At 50.7% G+C, this 25,177-nt stretch overlaps 1 protein-coding gene across 3 annotated transcripts; it reads left to right on the top strand.

The window, feature by feature from the left end:
- The first annotated feature begins 65 nt into the window (after positions 1-65).
- Positions 66-24,820, top strand: CLCN6 (chloride voltage-gated channel 6). 3 transcript variants are annotated; one of them, XM_038376786.2, is made up of 23 exons: positions 66-311; positions 2,405-2,464; positions 3,823-3,888; positions 4,273-4,338; positions 4,958-5,024; positions 5,923-6,029; positions 6,278-6,404; positions 7,073-7,140; positions 8,090-8,148; positions 8,608-8,740; positions 9,618-9,731; positions 10,072-10,238; positions 11,415-11,541; positions 11,937-12,066; positions 12,389-12,542; positions 12,640-12,799; positions 12,971-13,077; positions 14,470-14,656; positions 15,294-15,451; positions 16,339-16,495; positions 17,212-17,319; positions 17,643-17,768; positions 20,382-24,820. In XM_038376786.2, exons 1-23 carry the CDS (start codon positions 228-230, stop codon positions 20,460-20,462), a joined length of 2,613 nt encoding a protein of 870 aa, XP_038232714.1. In that variant the 5' UTR covers positions 66-227; the 3' UTR covers positions 20,463-24,820. The 3 variants fall into 3 exon arrangements, with proteins under 3 accessions (XP_038232714.1, XP_038232715.1, XP_043355966.1); XM_038376787.2 differs by having other exon boundaries at positions 68-311; positions 20,277-24,820; XM_043500031.1 differs by lacking the exons at positions 11,415-11,541; positions 11,937-12,066; positions 12,389-12,542 and having other exon boundaries at positions 82-311.
- The last annotated feature ends 357 nt before the right edge of the window (positions 24,821-25,177 follow it).

Genomic DNA, 25,177 nt, shown 5'->3' with positions numbered 1-25,177 from the left:
TGCGCGTGCCCGTTGCCGCGGGAGCGCGCGTTAAATTCCCCGGGGGAGGCGTCGCCCAGCGTGACTGACTCTCGTCACGTGACCCGGAACCCGCCGTTCCCCCCGCGTCCCTCACGCCAGCCGGCCCGCGCGTCCCCGCGCACGTGGGGCGAGCACAGGCGGGGACGAGGGAGACGTCACGTGATTGCTCCGGGGTCACGTGAGGGGAGGGCAGGCGGCCGAGGAAGATGGCGGGGTGCGGGGCCCCCTGGTGGTGCTGCTGCTGCTGCCCGTGCTGCGGGGAGAGGGAGAGCCGCACCCCAGAGGAGCTGGTAGGCGGCTGGGGGGCAGGAGGGGCTGGGGGGCGTTGCAGGGAGCGAGGGGCAGGGCTAGGGCTGGGGGGCAGAGAGGGAGCGAGTGGGGCTGGCCGTGGGGCTGGGGGAGAGCCGCAGGGAGCGGGGGGGGGGGCTGGCGGAGAGTTGCAGGGAGCGGGGGGGGCTGGCTGTGGGGCTGGGGGAGAGCCGCAGGGAGGGGGGGGCTGGGGCTGGGGGAGAGCCGCAGGGAGGGGGGGGGCTGGGCTGGGGCTGGGGGAGAGCCGCAGGGAGGGGGGGGCTGGGCTGGGGCTGGGGGAGAGCCGCAGGGAGCGGGGGGGGCTGGGCTGGGGGAGGGCCGCAGGGAGCGGGGGGGGCTGGGCTGGGGCTGGGGGAGAGCCGCAGGGAGCGGGGGGGGGCTGGGCTGGGGCTGGGGGAGAGCCGCAGGGAGCGGGGGGGGGCTGGGGCTGGGGGGGAGCCGCTGCAGGGCAGGATCTGGGGCGCCGGGGGGGGGGGTGTCTGGAGCAGAGCGCGGCGGCTCCTTTTCCTTTATGCAAATAGCCTCATACAAGTGTCTGGGGCTTTCTGTCTCCTTGGCAGCCAGGGCAGGCGGAGTCCTCCCGCCCCGCCCCCTGCACCGCCTAACCCCGCCCCCCCGGGGAGTCCTTTGCATTCACCATGGCTTTTTGTCTGCGCTTGGCTTTCCCCTACTTCTCCCACCCCCTCCCTGGCTCAGCCCGGCTGTAATGTCTCTTTGTCTCCCGTACAACTCAGGGTTGGGGCTGCCCTTTCCATTAACTCGTCTTGTCTCTTCGTCGCTCTCTGCCGCAGAAGAGCAAGCGGGTGGGAAGCGGCACGGGAGTTTGAAATGAGACAAAAGGGTCGGAGTTAAATGGGTAAAGGGAAAAGGAGCCATTCCCTGGCCTCAGTTTCTCTTGCTAATCTTTCACCTGTGTGCCATGCAAAATCATCCCCCCTCTAAACACACACGTGCGGCTCTGTCCTGTTTGCCTTCACCTGTCTTTGTTTGTACTGTGTTCCTGGCTTGTCATCTCTGGTGTTCATACTGTAGATCCCTTTCCTTTATTCTTTCTGCCCCACTCATACTGTGGGTATCGAAATCTAAAATAACACAGGCAGGTGAGAGCAGAAATTCATCACAGCTAAAGTGGAATACGTTTCTAAGGAGAATAGGGTGAGTTCTGATTTTAAGATTTGGCAGCAACATCTAATGAATTGAACATGAGATGAAGGGTATACATCTATCCAGTAGCTGGGAGGTGTACAAGCAGCAAAAAATTGTAGTGTGGCTATGGCTATGGGGCCAGCCACCCAAGTACGTACCCTGGGATTGGTAGGGATTGTGCTCAGGCAGGTAGTTTGAGCAGCCACTGCTATTTTTAGATGCTAGCTTGAGCAGTGCTAGTGCAGGTATGTCTACCTGAGCTGGGAATCACACCTCCCAGCTGCTGTGTAGACATGCCCTGAGAGTAAGGAACTCCTGAGTTATAGTGTTGGCTGTGCCGATGTTTTTCTGGGCAAGTCCTAAAACTCTTGTGTTTGTTTCCCCATTTCTAAAAAAAGAAGTAATACTTTTCTGCCTTGAGGTGTTTTGCTTGGGTTAGTTAATGTTTGTAAAGTGCTCTGGTAAGGTGCGTTATAAGTGTGGATCATAACTATGATGCTGGGTTTGAATATGTCAGTCTAGCTCCAGATTCTGCTTTCTTCGGGCTGTCTACGAGTTGGAATATCTTTCTTTCCATTATGTTCTTGGACTGAGGGTTGACTACCCTTGCAGAGCAGCATGGGGAGGCCGTTTTTCATCTGTGCTAGCTTTAGGGAGTGCAAGAGTGTGAATTATGCTTCACCTGCTACTTGGCGTGCCATGCTAGTTCTACCTCACACAGCTCGCTCTACTGTTCTCTCCAGCAATAGGACCTGGGGAAGTGGCTCTCCAGCATTTGGGAGCACTTCCCTGCACTGGGCCCCCTAAAACCTGGGGACCTGGATTAACCCGTGCAATGATAACAAACACCAGTCAGTGCGCAATATCTGATGCCTGTACATTAGCTGTCCTGACAATTCTCCTCCTACCTCTGGGGTTTGTTTCATAGACTATACTCGGGGAAACCCAGGAAGAAGATGACGAAATTCTTCCACGCAAGGACTATGAGGTGAGAAACTAAATAGTTGCAGCTTGTGAAATGTGTGTGGGAAGAGATGGGGGGAGGTTGGGTCTCTTTCCTTTTTGTAGTGGCACAAGGACCAAACCACCATCACTCCTTGGCATCTTTGGTATCAGCACAGATGCCTAGGATTGGGCGGGTAATGGAGAACTGCCTCTCGCTACTACACATGGTTTTGCTAGGCCAGGGTTCAGGTCTGGTGGTTTGAGGGAAGCCTGTACAGCTGCCATCTAGACGGGAACCATTCTGAGATCAGGGTCCCAGGACCACCACGCTGGTCCCCTTTCAGCAAAGTTATATTCACTTGAGCCCATAGTTCAGTGTCTTATTGTTTATTTCCTAGTAGTTGTAGGGTGCATATATTGAAAGTTGGCCATAGCTGCCTCGTTGAAATGTCTGGGAACATCCTGGCCCGGAGCAGCCCCTTCTACTAATCAGGTTCTGATTCCTAGGGGAGGCTTTCATTTTCCCTTAGTGGGGTGGGGGAAGGGTGCTAATATGGTAGCTGTTGCTGTCAGCTGGGTTGACACCAGGGCATCCTGTCACCATTTGGCTTGTAAAGGTGAAGATGCTGCAAACAGACATCTGAGACTAGTTGTGCTTTGCAAATGTAGCACTCCAGCCATGATATTGCTCTATGTTGCTTTGCATCTCTTATAGTATACGGTTAAGACCCTGTGCATTGTATCCTGCACATCATGGGCCTGTCATCTCTCCTGGAATCTCTCCAATTGCCTGGAGAGGGATTTCTCAGCTGGTGACCTTGGTCTCAAGCAGTTCATGTTTCTGGGAGGTTGAGGAGTGGGAGAGAGGCTGGGCCCTGTAGAACCCTTCATGTAATGCATAGCTTTTAGGGGGAGAAGGTTTAGGTATATCATTTTGATGCAGTCAGTAGCGCTGTGAAATTGGAGTCTCTGTCAAGCTAAAAATCCTGTTTAAATCATGTGTGTTGCAACTACTTTAGATTAAAACTGGATTGAAAATTTCAGTTGCTTTCCATTTCCTGTGCTTGGTTAGTTTTGTATTTCACACAGCTTGGGCAATAAACTAGATTGGTTTGTTTCCCTTCCTGGTTCACATGGGCTAATAATGCTGTAGGGTTTGGGTTTCCAGCCCTACAGAGGTAATGCTGCAATCTCTCAAAACCTCTGTTTTCATTGAAATTGCTCCCAAACGCTTGTATTCTTAGTGGGGTCTGCCAAGCCTACATATAGGTCCTGAACTATTGCAGTGACCCATAACATGCTTCCCCATTCCCTGCTGTGAGCCTCATAGTTCTAGATAAGCCTCAGTGTGATCAGTTTCAGCTGCTTATCTCCCGTTAACCCTGTGGTGTTCTTTGCCAGAGCTTGGATTATGACCGATGTATCAATGACCCCTACTTGGAAGTACTGGAAAGCATGGACAACAAGGTAGGAGTCTGTTCTTTCTCTCCCATTTTATTGGTTTAAGAAAGCCAAATCCATAGAAATATCCTCCACTGCAGTCAGGTTTGGCTGACCCCTATTCCCATGGGAGAAGTATTGTTTACCCTTGTGCTCTGCACAGCTTTTTCTATCAAAAGGGCAGAAATAGGCTCCCACAGCACCCAGGACCTTTCCTGAGCCTCGGGTTTAACGTGATATATGTATCATTCAAATTCCCTCACCCCAGTCCTCTGATGCTCCTCAGGATACTTGTCTGTGCCCACTGTTTTATCTCTCCAGTTCTGTCCCAGCTGGTGACGGTGATGTCACATTTCTCTGGTCCCCATTTGTGTATGCTTTGACTTGCTTATATTGCCTTGCCCTAAACAGAAAGGCCGGCGGTATGAAGCGGTGAAGTGGGTGATGGTTTTCGCCATTGGAGTCTGCACTGGACTGGTAAGGAGCCTATTGGGTGGGAAGCAGGGAAATTATTAGAACCAAAGACACATTAGGAGAGTACCTTGTGTTTCATTAAGAAAATTGCTTTGTCTGTGGCTGGTGCTGGGCCTTTCTGAGTATCACAAGGGAGTGCATCTGAATTATCTTCTTTCTAAAGGGCAGGGGTTTTTTGCTGTAAGTCATCTCGGTGTCTTTTCCTTACAAGGTTTACCTTGCAGATCCCCAAAGGCTAATAGTCTGCTTGCAGTGAAACCTGCCTTAAGAAACCACTTAATGGAATGATCAAATAGGTCAGAATTGTATCCTCAGATGTACTGTGAATATTAGTTTCACTGTGTACGTGTTTGGGTCTTCTGGGGTGCCTGTGAAGTTGGGGGTGGTCTGTGCATGTCTCAGGTTTAATACAGACTGTCAAGACCTGGATGCTGTTGACAAAGCTACTTCCATGAGACTGATGGATTCAGCTGCAGCTTGCTCCTGTACGGGAGCTGTCATGCATAATTGCTGCATTACTAGTGTTCTGTCAGACTGCAGCTGTCTCAGTGGGGTGATCTGTTGGCATTTGCAAGTAATCGATCTCTGATGCCAGATCTCTCCTCTTCTCTCTCTTTCACAGGTGGGTCTATTTGTGGATTTCTTTGTGCGACTCTTTTCCCAACTCAAATTCCATGTGGTACAAACCTGTATCCTTTATGTGGTGCCTGCCTTATTGTTGGACTCAGGTGGCCTCTTTCTTTTAAAACCATAGCCTGGTCTTGAAAGGGTTAGTTCCACTAGAGGACTCTCCTGGGCAGAGGGGTTTGTTAACCACTAAACTTCCTACTGTGGATTGGGCTTCAGTAGCTGGGAAAGTCCCCCTGGCAGAGGTTACAGACCGTGAGTAGCACGGCGTACGGGTACTCTCCGGCCCAGTCTTCCTACCACTGAAGCCAATGGCAAAACTCCGTTCACCAGGATCTGGGCTTTGAATCACTGGGACCAAGAGCTGGATTCTGGAAGAGGAACTGGCCGCAGTAAATGCCGTAAAAAATCCCTGCCGTGGAGGGTCTCTGCAGCGCCTTCAGAATGATTTGACGTGAAATCATCAGCATTGTCTGTTAGACCCACCCTGTGGCTCTCTAATCCTCATGCTTCCCTGGCTCCTTCTCAGAGGAGCTGCCTTATACTTCGTGCACAGAAGGTGCCATCAGCATTTCTCCTTCTCCCTCTCTGTTGCTGGGCCCTGTGAATTGTCCAGTTGGACAGCACGTAAAAGGGGAAGGCATAAGGTGTTTGCAGTGAAGATGGAAGTCAAGACCACTTTGTGGTTGCTGGGTGTAGTACCCACGGAGTGGGCTGCCACTCCCTGGGAAACATCGATCCATGAAAGAACATCATGGGCCTGTCAGATGCTCTTGCTGGCTTGTGGTTTGGGCATCTTAGGCTTAGACCAGCTTGGTCAGGGGGCTGTGATGGGAGCCTGCTTTCTGAAGGCTGGTGGCTGGAATAGGAGATTCAGCCTTGGGTCCTGTTAATGGGCCCTACAGAGTGTGCTGGCTGAGGTGTGTGTGTGTTCCTGTTGCCTTGACTCCCTCCCTGCAGCGGTGGAGGAGTGCAGCGAGAAGGGCTGCCTTGCCATGTCTCTGCTGGAGCTGCTGGGGTTTAACCTGACCTTCATCTTCCTTGCCAGCCTTCTTGTCCTGATCGAGGTGAGACTGCTTTTAATATACCCTTTCCTCCCCTCTCCGTCCCTGCTATCAAACAGGTAATGCGCATGAAGTCTGTTGCCCTCCTGCAGCACCTTCCGACCCAAGATTTCAGAGCATTTTACAAAGACTAATGAATTCAGCCTCTTGATGCGCTGTTTCCCATAGTCCCTTTCTGCATTCATTGGTGGGGGCTCATCAGTCTGCTGAGATGCTGACACACTGTGGTGTTTAATGTGTCCTCCCCGCAGCCTGTGGCAGCTGGCTCTGGAATTCCGGAGATTAAATGTTACCTGAACGGAGTGAAGGTGCCAGGGATAGTCCGTCTCCGGACACTGGTGTGCAAAGCTCTGGGAGTGCTCTTCAGCGTAGCTGGAGGTAAGAGGGAGCTGACAGATGCATCATGGACTAAGTGTGTGATGGTGGGGAACAGAGTTTGACTGAAAAGCTCCAGGTGGGCAGGTCAGTAGTGGCTCTGCACCTTTATAGCCGGTGATGGGAAGGAGAACAGAGTCTCTGGTTGGTAAATGCTGTCTGAGTGCTGGGAACACGCTGCCTAGAGCTACCTGAACAAGCAGCAGGAAGCATTTCACCCACTATGCCTTGGGAGAGTGCAGACACCTGGAGATAACAGCCCTCTTTGATGGGTGTGTTTAGTGCACTACAAGTGCCAAGCCTCAGGTGCATGGCTGACGTCCTCACTGTGCAGAAGCGTGTGTTGGCACAAACACGTAGGCCCTCCCCACTGGGACATGCCTGCCTGCCTGACACTGCCTGGAATATTGACATCCTGGAGTCATGCTGCCCCTGAATTTCTCCCTTTGATCACGTCTCCAGGCACAGGCAGTGCTCCTACTTTGGGGGGGGGTCTGCACTCGGCCTCCATGTTGGAAACTAGTTCTACACAGGCACTGGGGTGACTGGTTTCTGTGCCCCATGGCAAAGCAGTGATGACCCCCTCTCCTAGTACTGCAGAACAGGGCGGAGCGTGCTGGGTTTGTCTGCAAACGTGAACTTCTGCAATGAGAACACTTTCTGTTTTTCAGGTCTCTTTGTAGGGAAGGAGGGCCCCATGATACACAGTGGCGCTATTGTGGGAGCTGGTTTGCCTCAGGTTAGTGCTGGAAATGCTCTGAGACTCTCTGCGACTTGGGCTCTTCCCCTCTCAGCCCCTTGGTTAAGATCAGGTGTCGTGTCTGTCAGATGTGTTCTCTTAGAAGCTAAAGTAATGACGGAGGGATGACATGGCTGAGTTGGCCTCGTTCTGCTCCCTTTCCGCTGTGCTTTTCTAGGTCACAAGTTTGGGCCATCTTAAATCCGTATAAGCGCCATAACCTCCTCCCTCAACCACCTGGTGAGGGCTGCTACAGGCTCAGGAGGAACCCAGAACTGAGTAGGGATAAAGATGGGACCCCCTTTCCGGGCAGTGGCTCCTCCTAGGCGTGTGAATAAGGCAAACAGCAGCACAGTGTAGCTGTTTGCACTGTGCCAGAACAGCTGACAAATGGAAGAGTCCTTTCTCCTGAGGGCAGATGCTGCCTCCTGGCTCGGCCTCGCAGCCTCTGGCGTGCGAATGCTGGCTTCAGGACGCCAGTGCTGGGGTGTCTGGAGAGCCTCTCTGTTCATGCTGAGAGACAAAAAGGAAACCGACTCTAATCCCCAATGGGATGCAGTGCCTGTTTAGGCCAAGATGTTGCAGGAAGGGAAGGGAGCATTGGACATTCCTCTCCCTCGCGCTGAGAGGAGAGCAAACCCCAGAGACTGGTCAGCAGTTGCAGGTAGTATGTTCTTTGCAGAAACCCTCCCGGGACAAAGCTCCCAGCTCCAGCATGCGCTGAGCTCTGTAAATAGGATCTGCTGGAAGAGGAACCAGTACCTTATTGGAAAGTACGTTTCCTTGTCCGCTTTCCCTCCGCCAGGGCGTACAGTTGGAGTAACAAAATGTAGGCAGAAGAGCGCGGTGTTTCCCAAGCGTTGGCTGCTCCCAAAGGGGTGTTGTGGGAGGGAGGAGCTGCCTTGGTTCATCACTGTGTCAGTTTTGACTCTGTCCTTTTCTTTTTCAGTTTCAGAGCATCTCCTTTAGGAAGATCCAGTTTAACTTTCCCTATTTCCGAAGTGACAGGTACTGTACCCGAGAGGGGGGGCCTGGTAGGGTGGGGAGGGGGTGCTAGATTGGGTGGGTCAGTCAGCTGGAGCCTGTTAGCCCAATGGAGAGAAGGTACGTAGTTGTATTTCCAGGTGAAACTCCTTCCTGCGGCACCTGGTCTCTTCTTGGTGCGCAGCCCCCTCCGAAAGGTGTTGGGAACACAGGATTTGTCATAATGTATCAGACCACTGATCCCTTCAATCCCATATTGTACGTCTGGCTGTGGCAGGTATTTTCTACTTCAGGGAGAGATGATAAACCCCACAGCAGCTAGCTATCTGCATCACGCTGCCCACTGGGCACAGCTGGCTGCAGGAAAAAGACTTCTTCCTGCCCCCATCAAGAAATTAGTTTAGTCCCAGGCTTGATTCCCCTTTTCCAAGTTCCTTCCAGATTTTGCCTTGATAAACTTGCATTGTTTCTCTCTGTGCTTAGGGACAAAAGGGACTTTGTATCTGCAGGGGCCGCTGCGGGGGTTGCTGCAGCCTTTGGGGCCCCAATCGGGGGCACTCTGTTCAGCTTGGAAGAAGGTTCCTCCTTCTGGAACCAGGGGCTCACGTGGAAAGTGGTGAGAACTTTGGCTCTTTGGGTTCCCCTTCCCCGTGAGAGGGGACTCAAGCTGAAAGCCAGTGAGCTCAGCTGTGAAGAACTTGAGGTTCTTGAATCTCTCAAGCTGAGCTCTCTGGCACAATGTGAACTGCTTGCAGTGTCGATGCCAGAGAATTATAGCTGGGGGTCAGTGGCGCTTCCCAGAAATGCAGTCGGGAAGGAATTGTTCACATTGTTGGGGCAGCTCTGAGAAATGGCTTTGCTCCTGTTTTTCTTCCAGGCTGTGGAGGTTAGATCCCTGCATCCCCATGTGCTGTGAGAAAGAGACTTTGCTTTGCCTTGGGGTTGGAGAAATTCTCTGACTCAGATTGCTGCATTGGGCTGGAGTTGGCAGAGTTCTCAGAACACATCAGATTGCACTAGAATAGCAATCTTTGGTGTTTTGACTTGGCTTTTTTTTGCCAGACACTTTGTGCACCTTGGAAGCAGTGGCAGACTCCCATCTCCAGAGTGGATTAAAAGAGCAGAGGGCTTCCCCAAGATTGTAATCCAATCCAGAGCCAATTTAGGCCTCAATTTACAAATTACACACACCAACAAGCTGTGTACGTGCCCTGTAATTGATTCTAGCTGCAGCAGCTCAGTGCCCATGACCAGAATGTGGGGCTTGTTGCAGGAATTACTGAGCTAAATTCTATGGAGCTGTCTAATGCAAGAGGTCAGAATAGGGGATCACAGTGGTCTCTTGTGGTCTTATATTCTGAACACAGTAAAGATTAAATTTTGGAAGTTCCAGTAGGTTGCAAGCTCCCTTCCCCAGACATGATTTGTGTGGTGAGACTGGCCTTGTCGCCACTGACCTGGGTTTGTTTCTTCCTGCCTCTCTCCTTCTCCAGCTCTTTTGTTCCATGGCTGCCACCTTCACCCTGAACTTCTTCCGCTCTGGGATTCAGTTCGGAAGTTGGGGATCTTTCCAGCTACCTGGGCTGCTAAACTTTGGGGAGTTCAAGGTGCGTTGTGCTTGCTTTACTGCCTCTCCAGTCGCCCCTGGTTGTAGCTCCTGGCTTGCTGTGTGAAACGAATCAGCACTTTTAGTTGAAATCCAGCAGAGAGGTGCTCTGGCTGGAATTCTCGAGCTGCTCCATGGAGAAAGGGGAAAATTACTGCTCTGGTTTGACAAAGGGAATGAATCCTGTTCTGTGGTCAGTGCTGTTAAATGTTTCCTGCCTAAGGTAGAAGTGGCTGCGGTGTTTGGTGCCTGCTTTGGTACGTCTTCATCTGCCCTTTTGCTGCCTGGTCTCATTCCTGCATTTCTCCCTCTCTCTTCCCTCCCCTGTCCTCCCTCCCCAGTGTTCTGACTCTGATAAAAAATGCCACCTCTGGACGGCCATGGACTTGGGGTTCTTCATTATGATGGGGATTGTAGGAGGCCTTCTTGGAGCCACCTTCAACTGCCTGAATAAGAGGCTGGCGAAATACCGTATGCGGAACGTACATCCAAAGCCGAAGCTAGTCAGGTATCAGTGCTCCTTCCCACCTGCCTTGGTGTAATCTCTGTGTGTGGCTGTCTGTCCTCACTGTCTGTGTCCACAGCGCCTCAGAGTAAGAGCCACGTAGGCTAAAATACTGAAAAATGGGAACTAGGTGAGAGGAGGCAAATCCATCCCAATGAAATAACAAAACCTGTCAAACTGTATAGCATTTTCACAAAGAACACTAAGCTAACCTCAGCTGCTACAATCCCACTACATCCCTGTAATGACCCTTGTGGTATACAGGAGCCAGGATACCTTTATGATGAGTACGAAGCGGGTTCTTTGAGGCTGCTGTACGCAGACAGACCCTGTAGATCTCTTCAGTTCCTAGACTAACAATATAGCTTGTGCTGCCTGTGTGTCACCACTGGGGGTCTCCCTAGGTCTTGTCTTGGGTGAAGTAGTCATGATAGGAACAGCTGATTATACCACAGTGCCCTTTACTTAATCAGTTCATTCGATCAGAACATCTGAAGTCAAACTGTCCGCTCCATTGGTGCAGGAAATTAGTGCGTAATTCAAGCTCTGGTTACAGGAAATTACCATGTAGCTAACAAGGAAGAGACAAATTTTGAATGATCCAGAAAAGCCCATGGAATGCAGCTAAAAGCTTGTCTGTCAGACATTGCTATGGATGCTAGCCTCACCCTGTGCTGTATGGGCCAAGACCCCTACCCGAGGGGGCATGTGAATAAGGGGGAGCAGTGACTGAAATTGTAGGAAAGGCTGTAACATCTCTCAGATCCTAGTGTGGGCCTCTTGGATTGATGTGATGGCAGAGAGGGTCTGTACAGGGCAAGCCCAGTGCAGAGTTAAATGACACTGTGTCCAGATACTCTCACCAGCCAAAGAGTTTACAAAGCCTGTCATCCCACATCAGCGTAGTGGCCTCCTGGCCTGCACTGGCTTTTTTTTTTACTCCTGATTGGATGGATCCCTTTGCCCAGCCAGCGTGGCTGGTTGGAATGAACATGATCACTGGACAGCTTGTCTTACAGAACCTAAAATGACCTGCTGTCTGCTAAGTGGAGCCCCAAATTGCTGGTTACTGTCGCTTTTTCAGAGCAACGTTGGGATGAAGGGCTGGGTGCAAAGACTAGGGGCTTTGATTACTCTGAGCATGGTTGTCCCTGCATGGTTTCTGCTTTGTGCTTGCAGAGTCTTGGAGAGCCTGCTGGTGTGTCTAACAACCACTGTTGTGGTGTTCGTAGCATCCATGATTCTAGGAGAATGCCGGCAGATGTCTTCCACCAACCCTAGTGGCAACAGCACTCTGAGCCTTCAGGTAATACTTGTCCTACAGAGGGGCACATTCCTGCACAGTCTCCCCTGGCCCAGGAAACACGTAAAGTGTGCCCATGTAACACAACCTCGCTTACGTTAACATACACCCTTCATAGACATAGCCATGGAGCTTCACTAACGGACTCCATCACCTGCCAATAGGCCTGCATGTGCTGATGAAAGCTGGATGCATGAGAGAATATTGCCCCCCTGGGGCAAAGTGGTGGCAATTGTGTATCTGGGCTCATTTCAAGTCCTGTATCCTCTGTCTGGATGTGATTTTCCCCAAAGGCAATGCTGAAAGGGGTGTGTGTTTTTACTCCGGTCCTAGTGGCAGCTCCCAGTGCGGCGTGACCAGATTATATATTAACATAATGTCTGATTGCTGTTGGTTAGAGCTCTTCATCGGAGGATGTGAATTCAAGCATCAAGACTTTCTTTTGCCCTAATGAAACCTACAATGACATGGCAACGCTCTTCTTCAACCCCCAGGAGTCAGCCATCCTGCAGCTCTTCCACCAGGATGGTGAGTGTCCAGGAGATGTCATGCTCAGGTTCCCCACCAGCATCATCAGAGTCTGGTCTAAGCCTTACCTGTGCTTCCACGGCAATCTGAGAACTAAAAGCATCTTCAAATTCCTGCAGCTTTCAGGGCCTGCTGAGAATAGAGCCTGCGGTCCTAGCTTCCCCCTCGCTCTGTCTCATCATCCTCACTAGTGCTCATTGGGACTCTGAGACTAAGGAGTTGCTTTGAGGTGGAGAGGAGAGTCTGCTCTGATCCCAAGGGAGGACGTTGTGAGGTCCCGGGAGGCCTGTGCCCCTGGGTCATAACTCTTCTTGTGTTGCAGGTACTTTCAGCCCAGTCACACTCTCCCTGTTCTTCCTTCTCTATTTCTTACTCTCCTGCTGGACGTATGGGAGCTCTGTGCCCAGTGGTCTCTTTGTACCGTCGCTACTTTGTGGGGCTGCCTTTGGACGCCTGGTCGCCAACCTCCTCAAAAGGTGCATTGTGTGCGTGTGCTGTAGAACGCTGCTGAAGCTGGCTAGACACTTGAGCAGCTTGGACCTGATGCCAGGGCTGTTTGTGCTTCCTCCCTAGCTACATTGGGCTGGACCACATCTACTCGGGGACCTTTGCGCTGATTGGTGCGGCGGCGTTCCTGGGAGGCGTGGTCCGCATGACGATTAGCCTCACTGTTATCCTGATAGAATCCACCAATGAGATCACGTACGGGCTTCCGATAATGATCACCCTGATGGTGAGCACCATGTCTACACCCCTCTCTTGGTTCCTGGCGGGACTTTGGCTTTTCTCTGCTTGGCTGAGGGAGGCGCCTATGCATGTCCATCCTATCCACCTTCTCTCAGGTTTGAGGACCAGGAGTCCTGTGCTTGGAAAGCGGTGAACTGGTGCTTTTCTGTCTTCCTAGGTAGCCAAATGGACAGGAGATTTCTTTAACAAGGGCATCTATGATATCCATGTGACCCTGCGAGGGGTGCCGCTGCTGGAGTGGGAGACGGAGGTGGAAATGGACAAGTAAGGACAATGCTCTTGACTGTACCTGTGTTTGAGAACTGATTGTGGTTCTCTGGCCTGGTGGTAAGTGCTCTTGGGGGTGGGACACCCCTTCCTCCCTCCCTACAGGACTTCATGGAAGTGTTGGGGAAGTAGCTTGAAATTGTGCATAAAGCCCCCAGTGGGGTGTGAAGCCTGGGGCTTTTCTTGAGAAAGGTGGATGGCAGAGAGATCAGAGTAAAGGCACTCGTGAGTGCTATCCCTTTCTCTGCCACTGTGGACTGGGAAAGTCACCTAACCTCTCTGGACCTCCCTTTTCCCATCTTTAAAGTGGGCTAATACCTCACCAGGATTGGTTGGTTGATTGAAATGCATCGTTAATTAATAAGACTGGATCTAGATCAATGAGACTGGGACTTTTCAGCTTGGAAAAGAGACAACTAAGGGGGGATATTTTAGAGGTCTATAAAATCATGACTGGTGTGGAGAAAGTGTTCTTTACTCCTTCACATAACACAAGAACTAGGCATCACCAAATGAAATGAATAGGCAGCAGGTTTAAAACAAACACAAGGAAGTATTTTTTCACGCAACACATGGTCAATCTGTGGAACTCTTTGCCAGAGGATGTTGTGAAGACTAAGACTATAACAGGGTTAAAAAAAGAACTAGATAAGTTCCTGGAGGATAGGTCCATCAATGGCTATTAGCCAGGATGTGTAGGGATGGTGTCCTTAGCCTCTGTTTGCCAGAAGCTGGGAATGGGTGATGGGATGGATCACTTGACAATTACCTGTTCTGTTCATTCCCTCTGGGAAACCTGACATTGGCCACTGTCGGAAAACCGGATCCTGGACTAGATGGACCCAATATGGCCACTCTTATGTCCAGCTAAAGAACCATTGTTCTTGTAGTGAAGGGAGGTAGCAGGGGCAGGCTCTGTCTGACATTGCTAGAAAATCACTGTTCCATGGGTGCTTCCCCATGTACTCGGACACTTTGCTTCCTGTAGAACCGCAAAGCCTAGAAGTTGCAACAGAACACAGCAATGAAGGGCTTGGTGAAAATGTTGAGGCAGTACACAGTTGTTGTTTCGTGTGAAGTGTCTCTTCATTGGTTTTCCCTTTCCTGGTGGTGGTGGTGAAGGAACCCTCACGTTGTCTAAGTTAGAGGATAAGCTCTTTAGGACGGGAGCCTTTGTCATCTTGTCTAATTCCTGTGATACTATGTAGATAATGTTGCTGCCTCAGTAACCTTACAGCTGTTCTCTGCAAACAGGGTTTGTAGGAAGGGCAAAGGCAACACTAATGTGAAATAGTTTCCATGGGGTTCTTTCTGGTGCTGGTTCTGCACCATGCTTGTTTGCAGCTAGTATGTTGGCAGCTACAGCAGTGCATTTCTTCATTGCCTCAGGCTGAGAGCCAGTGATATCATGGAGCCCAACCTGACATACGTGTATCCCCACACCCGGATCCAGTCGTTGGTCAGTATCCTGCGCACGACAGTCCATCACGCCTTCCCTGTGGTGACGGAGAACCGGGGGAACGAGAAGGAGTTCATGAAGGGGAATCAGCTGATCAGCAACAACATTAGATTCAAGGTCAGGAGGGAGGTGGCTGCCCAGTAACCTGGGGGATAAGGGGCTTTTCCCTGATCCTGGAGGGAGGCAGCTTCCTGTGACATCCTGGCTCTGGCTGGTGCACGCTTTATGCTTGCCTCCGTCTGCAGCTTGTCGGTGACTTTGTTCTGCAGCTGAATACGTTTTGGCATCGGGAAGTTTCCTAATATTCTAAATATGTGGCAGGAGGGATGGAGTGAAGCCGTCATGCTCCAGGAGGAATTCTCTCCCAAGGGCAGTGGTGGAAACTCGTTCCTTCGGGACACTTACCGCCAGGCAGGGGTGGGCGGGACGGTGTGGAATGCTCATGAAGGTGTCGTATAGAGCACTCCTGAGCTAGCCAGAAGCTGGACTAGCTGAGCAGCCCCAGGCCTGTTCTAGCTCTAGAGTCTCTTAAAAATGAGAGAGTGGATCTTGCAGTCCTGGCAATTCTGCAAATACCATTCCTGGGAGAGCTTCAGAGCAGATAGCCCTTTGCTGGCGACTTAGATCAGAAAGGGTTAATTCTTGCACTCCGTGCCTAGAGCACTCAGATGTTCTGCACTTTACATGGTTCCTGACCCCGTGTTTTGCATGAGACCCATGTCCCTTGTCTAAAGGTTCTGCTCACCCCCTGCAGAAATCCAGCATCCTCACCAGAGCTGGAGAGCAGCGCAAGCGGAGCCAGTCGATGAAATCTTACCCCTCAAGCGAGCTGCGCAACATGTGTGATGAGCACATCGCACCAGAGGAGCCGCCTGAGAAGGAGGATCTGCTGCAGCAGATGCTGGAGAGACGGTGAGAGCCCGGGAGGTGACGAAGGCTGGAAACACAGTGGGGTTTACCTGTGGTGCTTATGTGGTCCCCGTTACCATAGTAACTGAGCACCTCACATCTTTACTGTCGTTATCCTCACAACGCACTGTGAGGCAGGGCCGGGCCGTTAGCCCCATTGTACAGATGGGGAGCTGAGAGAGACTAACTGACTTAGGGAATCTGCAGCAGAGCAGGGACATGAACCCAGGTCTCCCAAGTTGTAGGGCTGGTGCCTTAACCGCTGAACTGTTCTTCCTCCCTCTCCATCCCTCCTCTAGACTTCCCTCCGGGCTCCTTCTGGGCTTGGGAGTCTCCTAGCAGCGCCTGCCCCTCTTTCGGAAGGGGATGTGGTGCTTGTGAAGCCAGCCAGACAGCTGTATCTGTAGCATGGGCAGTGGCAGGGCAAAGTTTCCCCCCTCATGTGCCTCGCCCTGCCTGGGTGATCCCTGCTGAGCTTGCAGCCAGTATCCTGCTGCTCTGGTTTGGTTTCACAATGTTGACAGCAGCCTGCTGGGAACTGGGCTGAGACCCCCAGCTGATTTTCACACGTGTGTGGTTGAATGGTCCGAGCTGGGGCTCCGCGTTGGGAAGGCTGGTTTCTGGTCTGTGTCTGCCACTGAGTTGCTGTGTTGGGGCAAGTCACTTAATCCTCTTTGCCTCGGTTTCCTGATCTGTACGAGAGATGGGCAAGTGGTTTTCCCCATTGTGACGTGCTTTGAAATGCTTGCATGAAAGGCACTCAGTGTGGACCAAGCACTTCACAGCTGTCAGACAGTAACCTATTTTGGTGGTTCTGTTCCTCTGCCATTGTTACTTTAAGTACTTCCAAGCAGTACCCATTGTAACAAGTGGTGTGAAATCTGTCACAGATACACTCCCTACCCCAACCTGTACCCAGACCAGTCTCCCAGTGAAGAGTGGACCATGGAGGAACGCTTCCGACCTCTGACGTTCCATGGCCTGATCTTACGCTCGCAGCTGGTTACCCTGCTCATCCGAGGAGTCTGTTACTCTGAGAGTCAGTCGGTGGGTCTTGCAGATTCTGGGGTAGATGAGGATTCTCCGTGGGCAGGGAGGAATTGGGAAGATGGCATCCCCAGGGGCTGGCATGCAGTATTTTAAACTCCATCGTCCCTGTAGAACAGTGAATCCTCCCTTTTGTCTGCAAAGTGAGAACTATTCCTGTTATGTAACTGTAGCTGCGCCTTCCCCTGTGCTCACACCAAACAATAGCAGCTTGTCTATGAAAATACCCAGTGTATTGCATAGAGGTGACATCCCCTCGTGGGAGGGGAGAGATCTGACTACCATAGTGCACCCATCAGCAGTGTTGTTGTCCCCCGTATCTCTGCCTCTCAGTGGCTTGTTGGACAGGGGTATCTCCGGGCTTGTAGCAAGAGAAATGATTCAGCCTGTTTGGTGCCCAACTCCCACAAAGTATCCTGGTGCCGCCTTCCAAAGGTGGGAATAGACCCTCCATGAGATTGGAGAACAAATCAGTCCTTTTCTCTCCTCTACCAAAAACGTGACTCCTTGTATTGTTTGTGTGCCCTGATGCCATTGTGAATTATTGCCAAAAATCCCTCTCCAGACGCGTGTAACTCCCTGAGCTTGTCAGCGGGACCGGGAGGGTTGCTGAGAGCACCAATCTCGGCTATGCCTTTGTGTGACTTCAGCTATTCAGCTGCTTTATGAAGAGCAATGCTTCTCCTCAGCGAGGCTTTTTCATTTTTCAATTGCAGAGCACCAGCCAGCCTCGACTGTCGTATGCTGAGATGGCTGAGGATTACCCCCGTTACCCTGATATTCATGACCTGGACCTCACACTGCTGAACCCCCGCATGATAGTGGTAAGAGATGCTGAGGGGAACCTGTTGCCGTGTCGTGGTGCCCTTTCTCCCTGATGCACGTTCTCAGGAATGCTCCAAAGACCTTTAAAAATGCTTCCCTGGCCTGGGGTTATGGAGACACCTTATACCTAATCTTACTCCCAAATTCCAATTCTGGTTTCCCCAGGCTGCTGCTTTTGGGTGAGTCCAGGTTCAAATCCACTCCAGGTGACAGCGACCAAAAATCCTGCACCTATCATCCCCTCGCTTCCAGGAGAATGAACATTCACTTTGAAACTACCTGGTAGAAATGACTTCGGTGTTTTCTTCTTGACTCTCCCCAGGACGTCACCCCTTACATGAACCCATCTCCCTTCACGGTCTCCCCTAACACCCATGCCTCGCAAGTCTTCAACCTGTTTAGGACAATGGGGCTCAGGCATTTACCAGTGGTGAATGCGGTGGGAGAGGTGAGTCCATACTGCGGCCGTGTCCTGGCTGGGTGGGGCGTTATGGGGCCTGCCCCATGCTCCATTTCAGTCCCAGATTGATGTTGAACAAACCCATTCTGACAGCGAGCAGAATGTGACTTTCAGGGGTTGGAGAAACCTCTCTACACTATATGGTGCTAAGTTTCACCCGATTATGTCTTAACTGACACCTGCTCACTTGAAAATCTTTAACTGAGGCTGGTTATAAAGTTGAAACCTTCACCTGTCCCGAGTCTGGATCCAGCCCAGGTTGGCCATGACTGGAAGCTGATGCTGTCTGATGCCTCTTCAGAGGTCTTAGTCTGCTTTCCAGTGGGCCAGGGTCCACTTGACAAAACCCACCGCAAATGGCACTAATTGCCCCCCTGTTTGGCAGCTTCTGCAGCCAAAGAAGACTGAAAGCCCCTGGGAGCGATCTGTCCAGGTTGGGGCACGTCCGTCTATTAGACAGGAATTTACATTGTCTTCGTAAGAGCTGAGACAGTCAAGTATAGAACCAATCCAATTATCCAGACCTGTTGTGGCATTTTGCAGTGCCCCAAAGTGCCCAGCAGGTGTCCTCAGCTTCCCATGAACATAGTAAAGAGTCAGCATCCCCTCACTAGTGCTGGAGCTGGATATGAAAATCTGCAAAGCATACCAGGACTAACCGCAGAATATGTGCAGGAGGGGGTCTTGCTCGTGTATTGGGTGAGCTGTTGCACTGGTGGGTCTCTTGACAGGGTTTATCATATGACATGAAGCCAAGTTGCCCCAGAGATTATACAGGTCATCCTCTTATCTAATGCTTAGAATTAGCTCAGGTGTATTTCAGGGACATAACTGATGTGGTAGGCAAGGATGAGGCTGCAGAAGCTTTCTCCGAATGTCAGGATTTCAGATGTTTGCCCCACTGAGCCTGCTAGTGGAAAGCAAACATTGCAAGCAAGGGCTATTGAGCGGTTATGCATTTTCTACTGTGACCCTACAGAGTTTATGAAAGGATCCTAGCTCTGATCTTTAAATGCATTCCCATTCTGCTGAACACCACCTGGTGTTTCTGCCACTGACCGCACTTCACGAGATCTAAATCTTCTCCCAGCTGCTTGTGAGGCGGAGCAGCGCTGTAGAAGAGGGCGGTGGTGGCTTCTCTCTGAGACCAGGAAGCAGCCAACACTTTACCTTGTTTAGTCATAGTCCGCTAGCTCTCCTGGGTTGCCTAGAATGTATTGCTGCTACCGTAAGTCTCCCATGTGACGTCCCACCATGGGGTTCATGGGCGTCTCTCTCTAGTACATCCATACGAGGGTTGTGCTGGCCAGAGGAGCCAGCAGATGGACTCTGAGGCTAAAAAGGCAATTAACAAAATTAGCTAACATGTCTTGATACAGAAGTGCCTACTGCTGCTGGGTCATGAGGAGAGTCCAGCACATCTCTGGGCCTGAGTCAGCTCTTGTATTGGCCCTTATAGTAAAAGTTAAGCTTGGTAGAAGTGTGGGGAGATCCTGGCTTTAGCTGCCTTTGAAGCTGTAGTCTGAAGTATTCCTGGCTGTGTTCCTCCCTCCCTCCCTCAGATTTCCTGTTCTGAGCATGGAGCTGTTTCTGGGGGTGAGGAAGGAGGGTGTTGGGGACCCAGTCACGTACAGCTGGGCTGTGACCAGACAGGCAGTTTCGGAAGAGTGGGTGTACAAAAGCAAGCTAACATATGGCACTGAGGAGTTTCTTTCCTGCACGGTACTCTGAGATGTAACGAGCACAATCTAGAAACGGCTGAAAATAGATGAAGCAGCTTATGCATGATGATATAGAGGGGGTGACTAGAAACCTGGCTACTTGGACCCTACGGAAGGTGAGTTGAAAGAAACTGATCTAGAGACGGTTTCCCTCTTTTCCGCAGAGACTGGTGATCATTAACACATTGGCCCAAAGGGTTTCTTTTAGCTACTTTACTTTAAGCATCCTTTCTTTCCCAAGGTGCTGAGCGCCTGCTGCTCCCAGTGATACACTCAGCACCTCCGATATTCCGGCCACAGAGGTACCCAACTTGATGCACATCATTATATAGTGCACGAAGCAATACCACCCCATATGGGCAGTATTAAACCAGTTTCAGATGGAGAAAGTCTGAGGTTGGTGATTTGTCTGTGGTCTCGACTATATGCAGATTTTGTACCAATATAACTATTTTGATTGGCAGTATGATTTTCCTACAGATATATAGCTATATTGGAACAACCCCTAGGGTATAAAAGTGTCTTATACCAGTACAGCTTATTCCCCTTTCCACATGGTTATAAAGTACCTTCATACTGATATTACTACATCCCATGGTAGGGCTGTGCTACTATTATACCAGTATAGTTACATTGGCGTGACTTGTGTGTGTAGACAAGCCCTAAGAAAGAGAATCCTGTCAGAGCAGGGATTAGAACTTGAACCAGCTCCCAGCCCTCTGTCTAGACCAAGCCTCTTGGAGAATTGCCCAAGCCTTCTCACCTGTTTTTTCAGGTCAGCCAGAAGAAACACTACTGCCTCCTCTCCTCCACCAAGGCCGTGTCTCCTAACATGAGTCGGTGAGACTGACTTGTATGGTTTCTTCTCTCCCCTCACCAGATTGTTGGAATAATAACTCGGCACAACCTGACTCATGAATTTCTGCAGGCAAGACTGAGACAGCACTACCAAACCATCTGAGCCTGCTGTCGGTATGGCTCCCTCCTTCCTCCAAGCCTGCACATGCCCTCGCTTTCTGCTTGGATGCCCCATGACGAAGGACACGACGGTTGGCTTCTCTCCCACGCAGTCTGGGGATCAGAGAACATCTTGCTGGCAGAGAGTAGAGGAGCTATCTGAGTCCAGAGCTTCTGGCCAGCCCCAGAGAGGTGCTGCTTTGACTGCTCTTGGCCAGAACGCTCTCTTCTCTCCTGCTGTCTCCTTTCATCAGAAGTTGCTCTGATGCTGCTCTTCCTATAGAAATGCGTGCAGTTTGGAAGGTAACAATAACGCCAGCTACGCTATGTCCCATGTGGAGGAGTGCAGCAGATTTCCCCTCCCTTCTCTTGTTGATTTCTTCTCCCTTCCCAGTTCTGCTGAAGTAGTTGCCTTACTTGCACGAGAAGGGGTCATTGTCAAAGCTGACATCACCCCCTGCAATTTGCTAATATTCTCAAACACTAAATTGCTGTTTTTTCTCAGTGGCATTAAAACTACACCTCCTTGGGGGGCGTGGGGAATTTTCCGCCATCAGGAACTCTTAATTGTCCAGGTTTTTCGCTCTCTGGCTTCATGTTTTTCAGTTCAGTTCTTAAAGCTCCTAATTTCTTAATATCCTTCGGTGCTAGAATCGCTGCTATGGATTAGTCTGACCGCAGCTGGCTGCTGAGAGCATCTGGGCAAGTCAAGAATCCAAAACGGTTTGGTTCTAATTACTGTTCTGGATTAGAAACCCTTAATGCCCCCACAAAACAACTTGGAAGAGGAGAAATCTCGTCAACTTCATTAGCTGTTGCCAGTGATTCCCTTTAGAAGAGAAGCCTTTTATAAGGCACTCTTGTCCCTTCCTTGTAATGCTATGTTGCATCTCTTTGGAGCATTACATAGTGCCCTCCTGTAGAGATCCAGTGATAAGAGCCTGGTTTCACTCGGGTTCTGGATTCCAGGGCCATCTTTACAGTCGGGGCAGTGGAGATGGAGGAAATCTCTTTTTTCAGCCCGGCAAGCCCCAAGCTCAATATGGGGAAGAGCATGAGCGTTGCTCCACCAGCTCAAATTCAGCAGCTACAGCAGCAGTGTTGGCTTATGTCGGCTTCACGGAAAGAGAAAGTGCGATTCATGCTGCGGCCAGCCAGAAGGGGCTCTGGGAGGTTGAGACTGCCAGCCAGCGCGCCGTGGAGCGGTTAGTGGAAGGGCTTTCGGCAGCTCTAAGAGCACTTGGGATGTTTGTTGCAACCGCAGAATCACCTGCAGGGTAAAGTCAGCATTTAGGAGCCAGTCACAGCCAGTCTGGTGCTCTGGCAGGTACCATCCTGGCAGCACCTGTGTCGTTCCAGCAGGCTCCTGCCCATGTGGATTTTGCAGTCAGATAACTGTGGGAAGCCAGCTTCATGCCTTCAGGGGCTACACAACTGATTGGCTTGATAAAGCACAGAGCATTCTTGCTTCCCCTGAGACAGGCCCAGCTAACCTGTGGAATGCATCCCAGGAAAGGTTCCCCACAGCCCTCTTACCAGCCCTTCGGTTAACCTGTTCCACGCCATACCGGGCTTTAGCTAGCCGTGAAAGGAGCTGCTGTTTTAGGAGTCTGTTTTATTTTAAAACTGAGCCATCTTGAGGGCTCTTCCTTCCAAACATAGAGGGATTGCAAAACCTGTGTTTTCACATGTCCGTTGCAGAGTCCGTGAACTGCAAGCTGAGTTTGTCTGGAGACGCTGTGTGTTCCCATGCTGGGCTGTGGCAGAAGTTGCTGTGCTCTGACTTCTCTAAGGTAACAGGTAGTGTGCACAGAACACAAGTGCTGTGCACTGTACCCTTTATTAAGCAAGTCTCTCTTGGGAATTGGTGAAGCTTTCCCCTGCAGCCCAGGTTGCGAGTGGCTGAGTTGGTATAGGGAGATCCGGTTTCTGGGGGTATCTACACCATACAAAGAACCAGATCATAGGAGTTTGTATTGTAGATAGGAGATAACTCCTATCTTACCTGCATTACAGCCTGTAACCAGCCAAAGGACGAAAGAAGGTCCCCTGACTCCATTCTGACATATATATAGCGGAGAATGGTGCCCCAGCGTGTAGGGTAGGGCTCAGCAGCATATTGGTTTATTCACTTTGGAGATTTTCTTTAGTCACTTCCAACGAAATTTCGCAAACCCTTCCCTGGATCTCGTCTTTCCCTTTCTTTACCCCTCTCTTACAAGACTGGCAGCAGACTTCCTGGGAAACCCTGTTCCTCCCTGAGTCTGGAGCAGAGGACTTGGCCCTCCTTGCATATCCTGCTAAGTGGAGAGGGAGGAGCCTTGCTACATGTAGTGCAAAACTTCCCTTCAGCAAGTGACTTTCACCCTCCTGGGTCCATCTAGTTATAGCAAGTACCATCCAAGTTCTGCATTCCAGCCTGGGTGGCATCCTGTGTGACCAGCATGCATGGAACACGTTCCTCACACCTTCCCCCCAGCTTGCATCAGCTGTTCAGTCTCCTCCACCATTCCAAATAGCATGTGTGCTCAGGAGAACCTTCCAGGGTAGCCTGAATGGTGGGTGTTGATCCTTCAGCTCCCCAGAGCGAAGTAAAGGCATCTTCCTAGGGCCAGCACCTATCTTGTACTCCTTTCACTTGGGCTCCATAGCTGTGGTGGGAGTGGCACCCTTTCACTTCTCCGAGCCCATCTGAAAGATGGCTCAGTCTCAGCTGCCCATGCAGTTCTTCAGGGAGATCTTTGGTTAACGGAGTCTAAATGACTGTCAAGTGGGTTGACTTTGGCTTGTGCTTTTGACTTTTAGGGGGTGCCTTGCTCTACCTAAATGGACTAAGGGTCTTCAGCCTGTTTCACCCATATCTAGAGCGGGCTTGTCAGTAACTCACTTTCCCTATGCTTTGGGGCAGGAGGAGCATTGGTTTCCATGGCTGGAAAGAGACTGAACTGGTCCAAGAAACTCCAGGACATATCCCCTCCCCCATTCTCCCCCAAGATGAACTGGAAGTTTGAAATATACTTGTGTTACACTAGCTTCCATTCCAAAGGGTTCTGTCACCTGGACGGTCCCAACATGCAGTAAAACAATCGCACTTCATTAGGGTTACCTTAGAGTTCAGGCATTTAAGGCACAAACCACAAGATGCAGCAGCCATGTACTCCCTGTATCTCTTCAGAAGCCCAGTGAGAGATCCAGTCCCTCCCCCTCCTCTAAGTTGCTATGTGAGAGTTCACTTACCTCCCCCCACCCACTAAAATAGGGCTTGTTAACTCTGTGTCAGTTTGCCTTTGCCTGTCACTCATTCAATACATGAGTTGTGGCAGTATATTTTGCCACACCATATCTTGGCCTCATTAATGAGTCATGGAGCTGGGAGCCCCAGGCAAGCCGAGCTGAAACATCTTGCTCAGGTATGTCTGGGCACTAGCCATGCCTTACCTTGCAAAGGCTGCCGGACTCCACCCCGTGCTCAGCAGCATCTGCTCTGCCTAAGCATCCATCTTACTAAAAACCCAGAGCTTGAGGAAAGCACTTCCTTTCACTGCTGCAGCCAGGAGAACATAACTGGCCACTGTGGCACTTTGCCAGCCGCTTTAAAGGGAAATCTACAAATGGATTCACCAGGTGTGCTCAACAGTATTGCATATGGCCCAGAGCAGGGCAAGTTCCTCTTTCGGAAATGAAGGGGTTCATGGATCCTCTTCTCTGAGTGGGGTTCTGAGATACAACACAGCCAGGGGCTCTCGCGTGTGCCACGTAGGAGGGGTGCAAAGGATCCTGGATCCTCTTCTCAGCCAAGACTGCTCAGACAGCCCGCCACTGAACTCCCTTCTCGCAAACCTTAACTGCTTCTGGTCTGGCACTGATTGCTAAACAGCTGACAAAGAAACTATACAGGTGTCTGTAATTCTTATCAGAGTAAAACTAAGGGAGAGAGTCCACATAGTGGATCAGTATTGATGGCAAAAGCTCAGGATAGTAGAGGGGGCTGTCTCCTGCTTCCTGGGTTCTTGTACAGTGTTAATGCCGGGTAGCAAATCTTAACTCCTCTGTACTATGAGCCATGCCGGGGCAGTCACTTATTTTTTTGTTTTGTTTTTTGCACTGTTTTGTTATGAGATGATGTAAGCTAATTCCACGGTGTATATAAACTGTATTTTTGTTAAATTTGTATGAATATATTTTTTATTTGAACTTTGGCACTTGGGATGTCGTCCTGTAACCATAACATGTCTGAGAGTAAAATGTCGTCATGTGTCCTTCTGCACCTGCTGGGCTCTGTGATCTTCCTCCTCGTTGTATGGTTTGTTTAAATTTTTATTTGACTTTTCTCATCCCCATAATAAAAATGGTCCAACAGCCATAGATCCAAGCACCTGTGTTTTCAAGGTAGGAAGCTATGAATGCTGTTTGCTATAAGCATTTTAGGCCAGGGCCCTTGGCTGTTTGTATTGGAAGGCACACTACAACTAGCCACCACCCTACTGTTTCAGATCAATGGTCAGTCTGGGTCCATCTCTGACAGTGGCCAGTTCTAGCTGCTTATAAGAAAGGAGGACACCTGCCCCTAGGCAACTTTTTCCTCCTCACCCTGCCGCCCCTCTTCCCCAGAGATCAGAATTTGGTTTGGGTAGTTCTGGCGGTCTTAACTACCTATTCCAGTGCCTGATCCTTTTTGGAATCCTTGCTAAGCTTATGCCAAATATATTAATTTCAGCA

This window comes from Dermochelys coriacea, chromosome 18 (assembly GCF_009764565.3).
Source record: "Dermochelys coriacea isolate rDerCor1 chromosome 18, rDerCor1.pri.v4, whole genome shotgun sequence".
Classification (NCBI taxonomy): Eukaryota; Metazoa; Chordata; order Testudines; family Dermochelyidae; genus Dermochelys; species Dermochelys coriacea.
Note: the sequence above shows the minus strand (reverse complement) of the source record. Positions and strands in the feature narration are given on the sequence as shown.

What these genes read in the sequence shown, in the direction of transcription:
- CLCN6 (XM_038376786.2), top strand. Translation starts at nt 228, where the DNA reads ATGGCGGGGTGCGGGGCCCCCTGGTGGTGCTGCTGCTGCTGCCCGTGC. An exon ending in GCCGCACCCCAGAGGAGCTG is followed by an intron (nt 312 to 2,404) that starts GTAGGCGGCTGG and finishes TTTGTTTCATAG; the next exon opens with ACTATACTCGGGGAAACCCA. An exon ending in GCCTTCTTGTCCTGATCGAG is followed by an intron (nt 6,030 to 6,277) that starts GTGAGACTGCTT and finishes TCCTCCCCGCAG; the next exon opens with CCTGTGGCAGCTGGCTCTGG.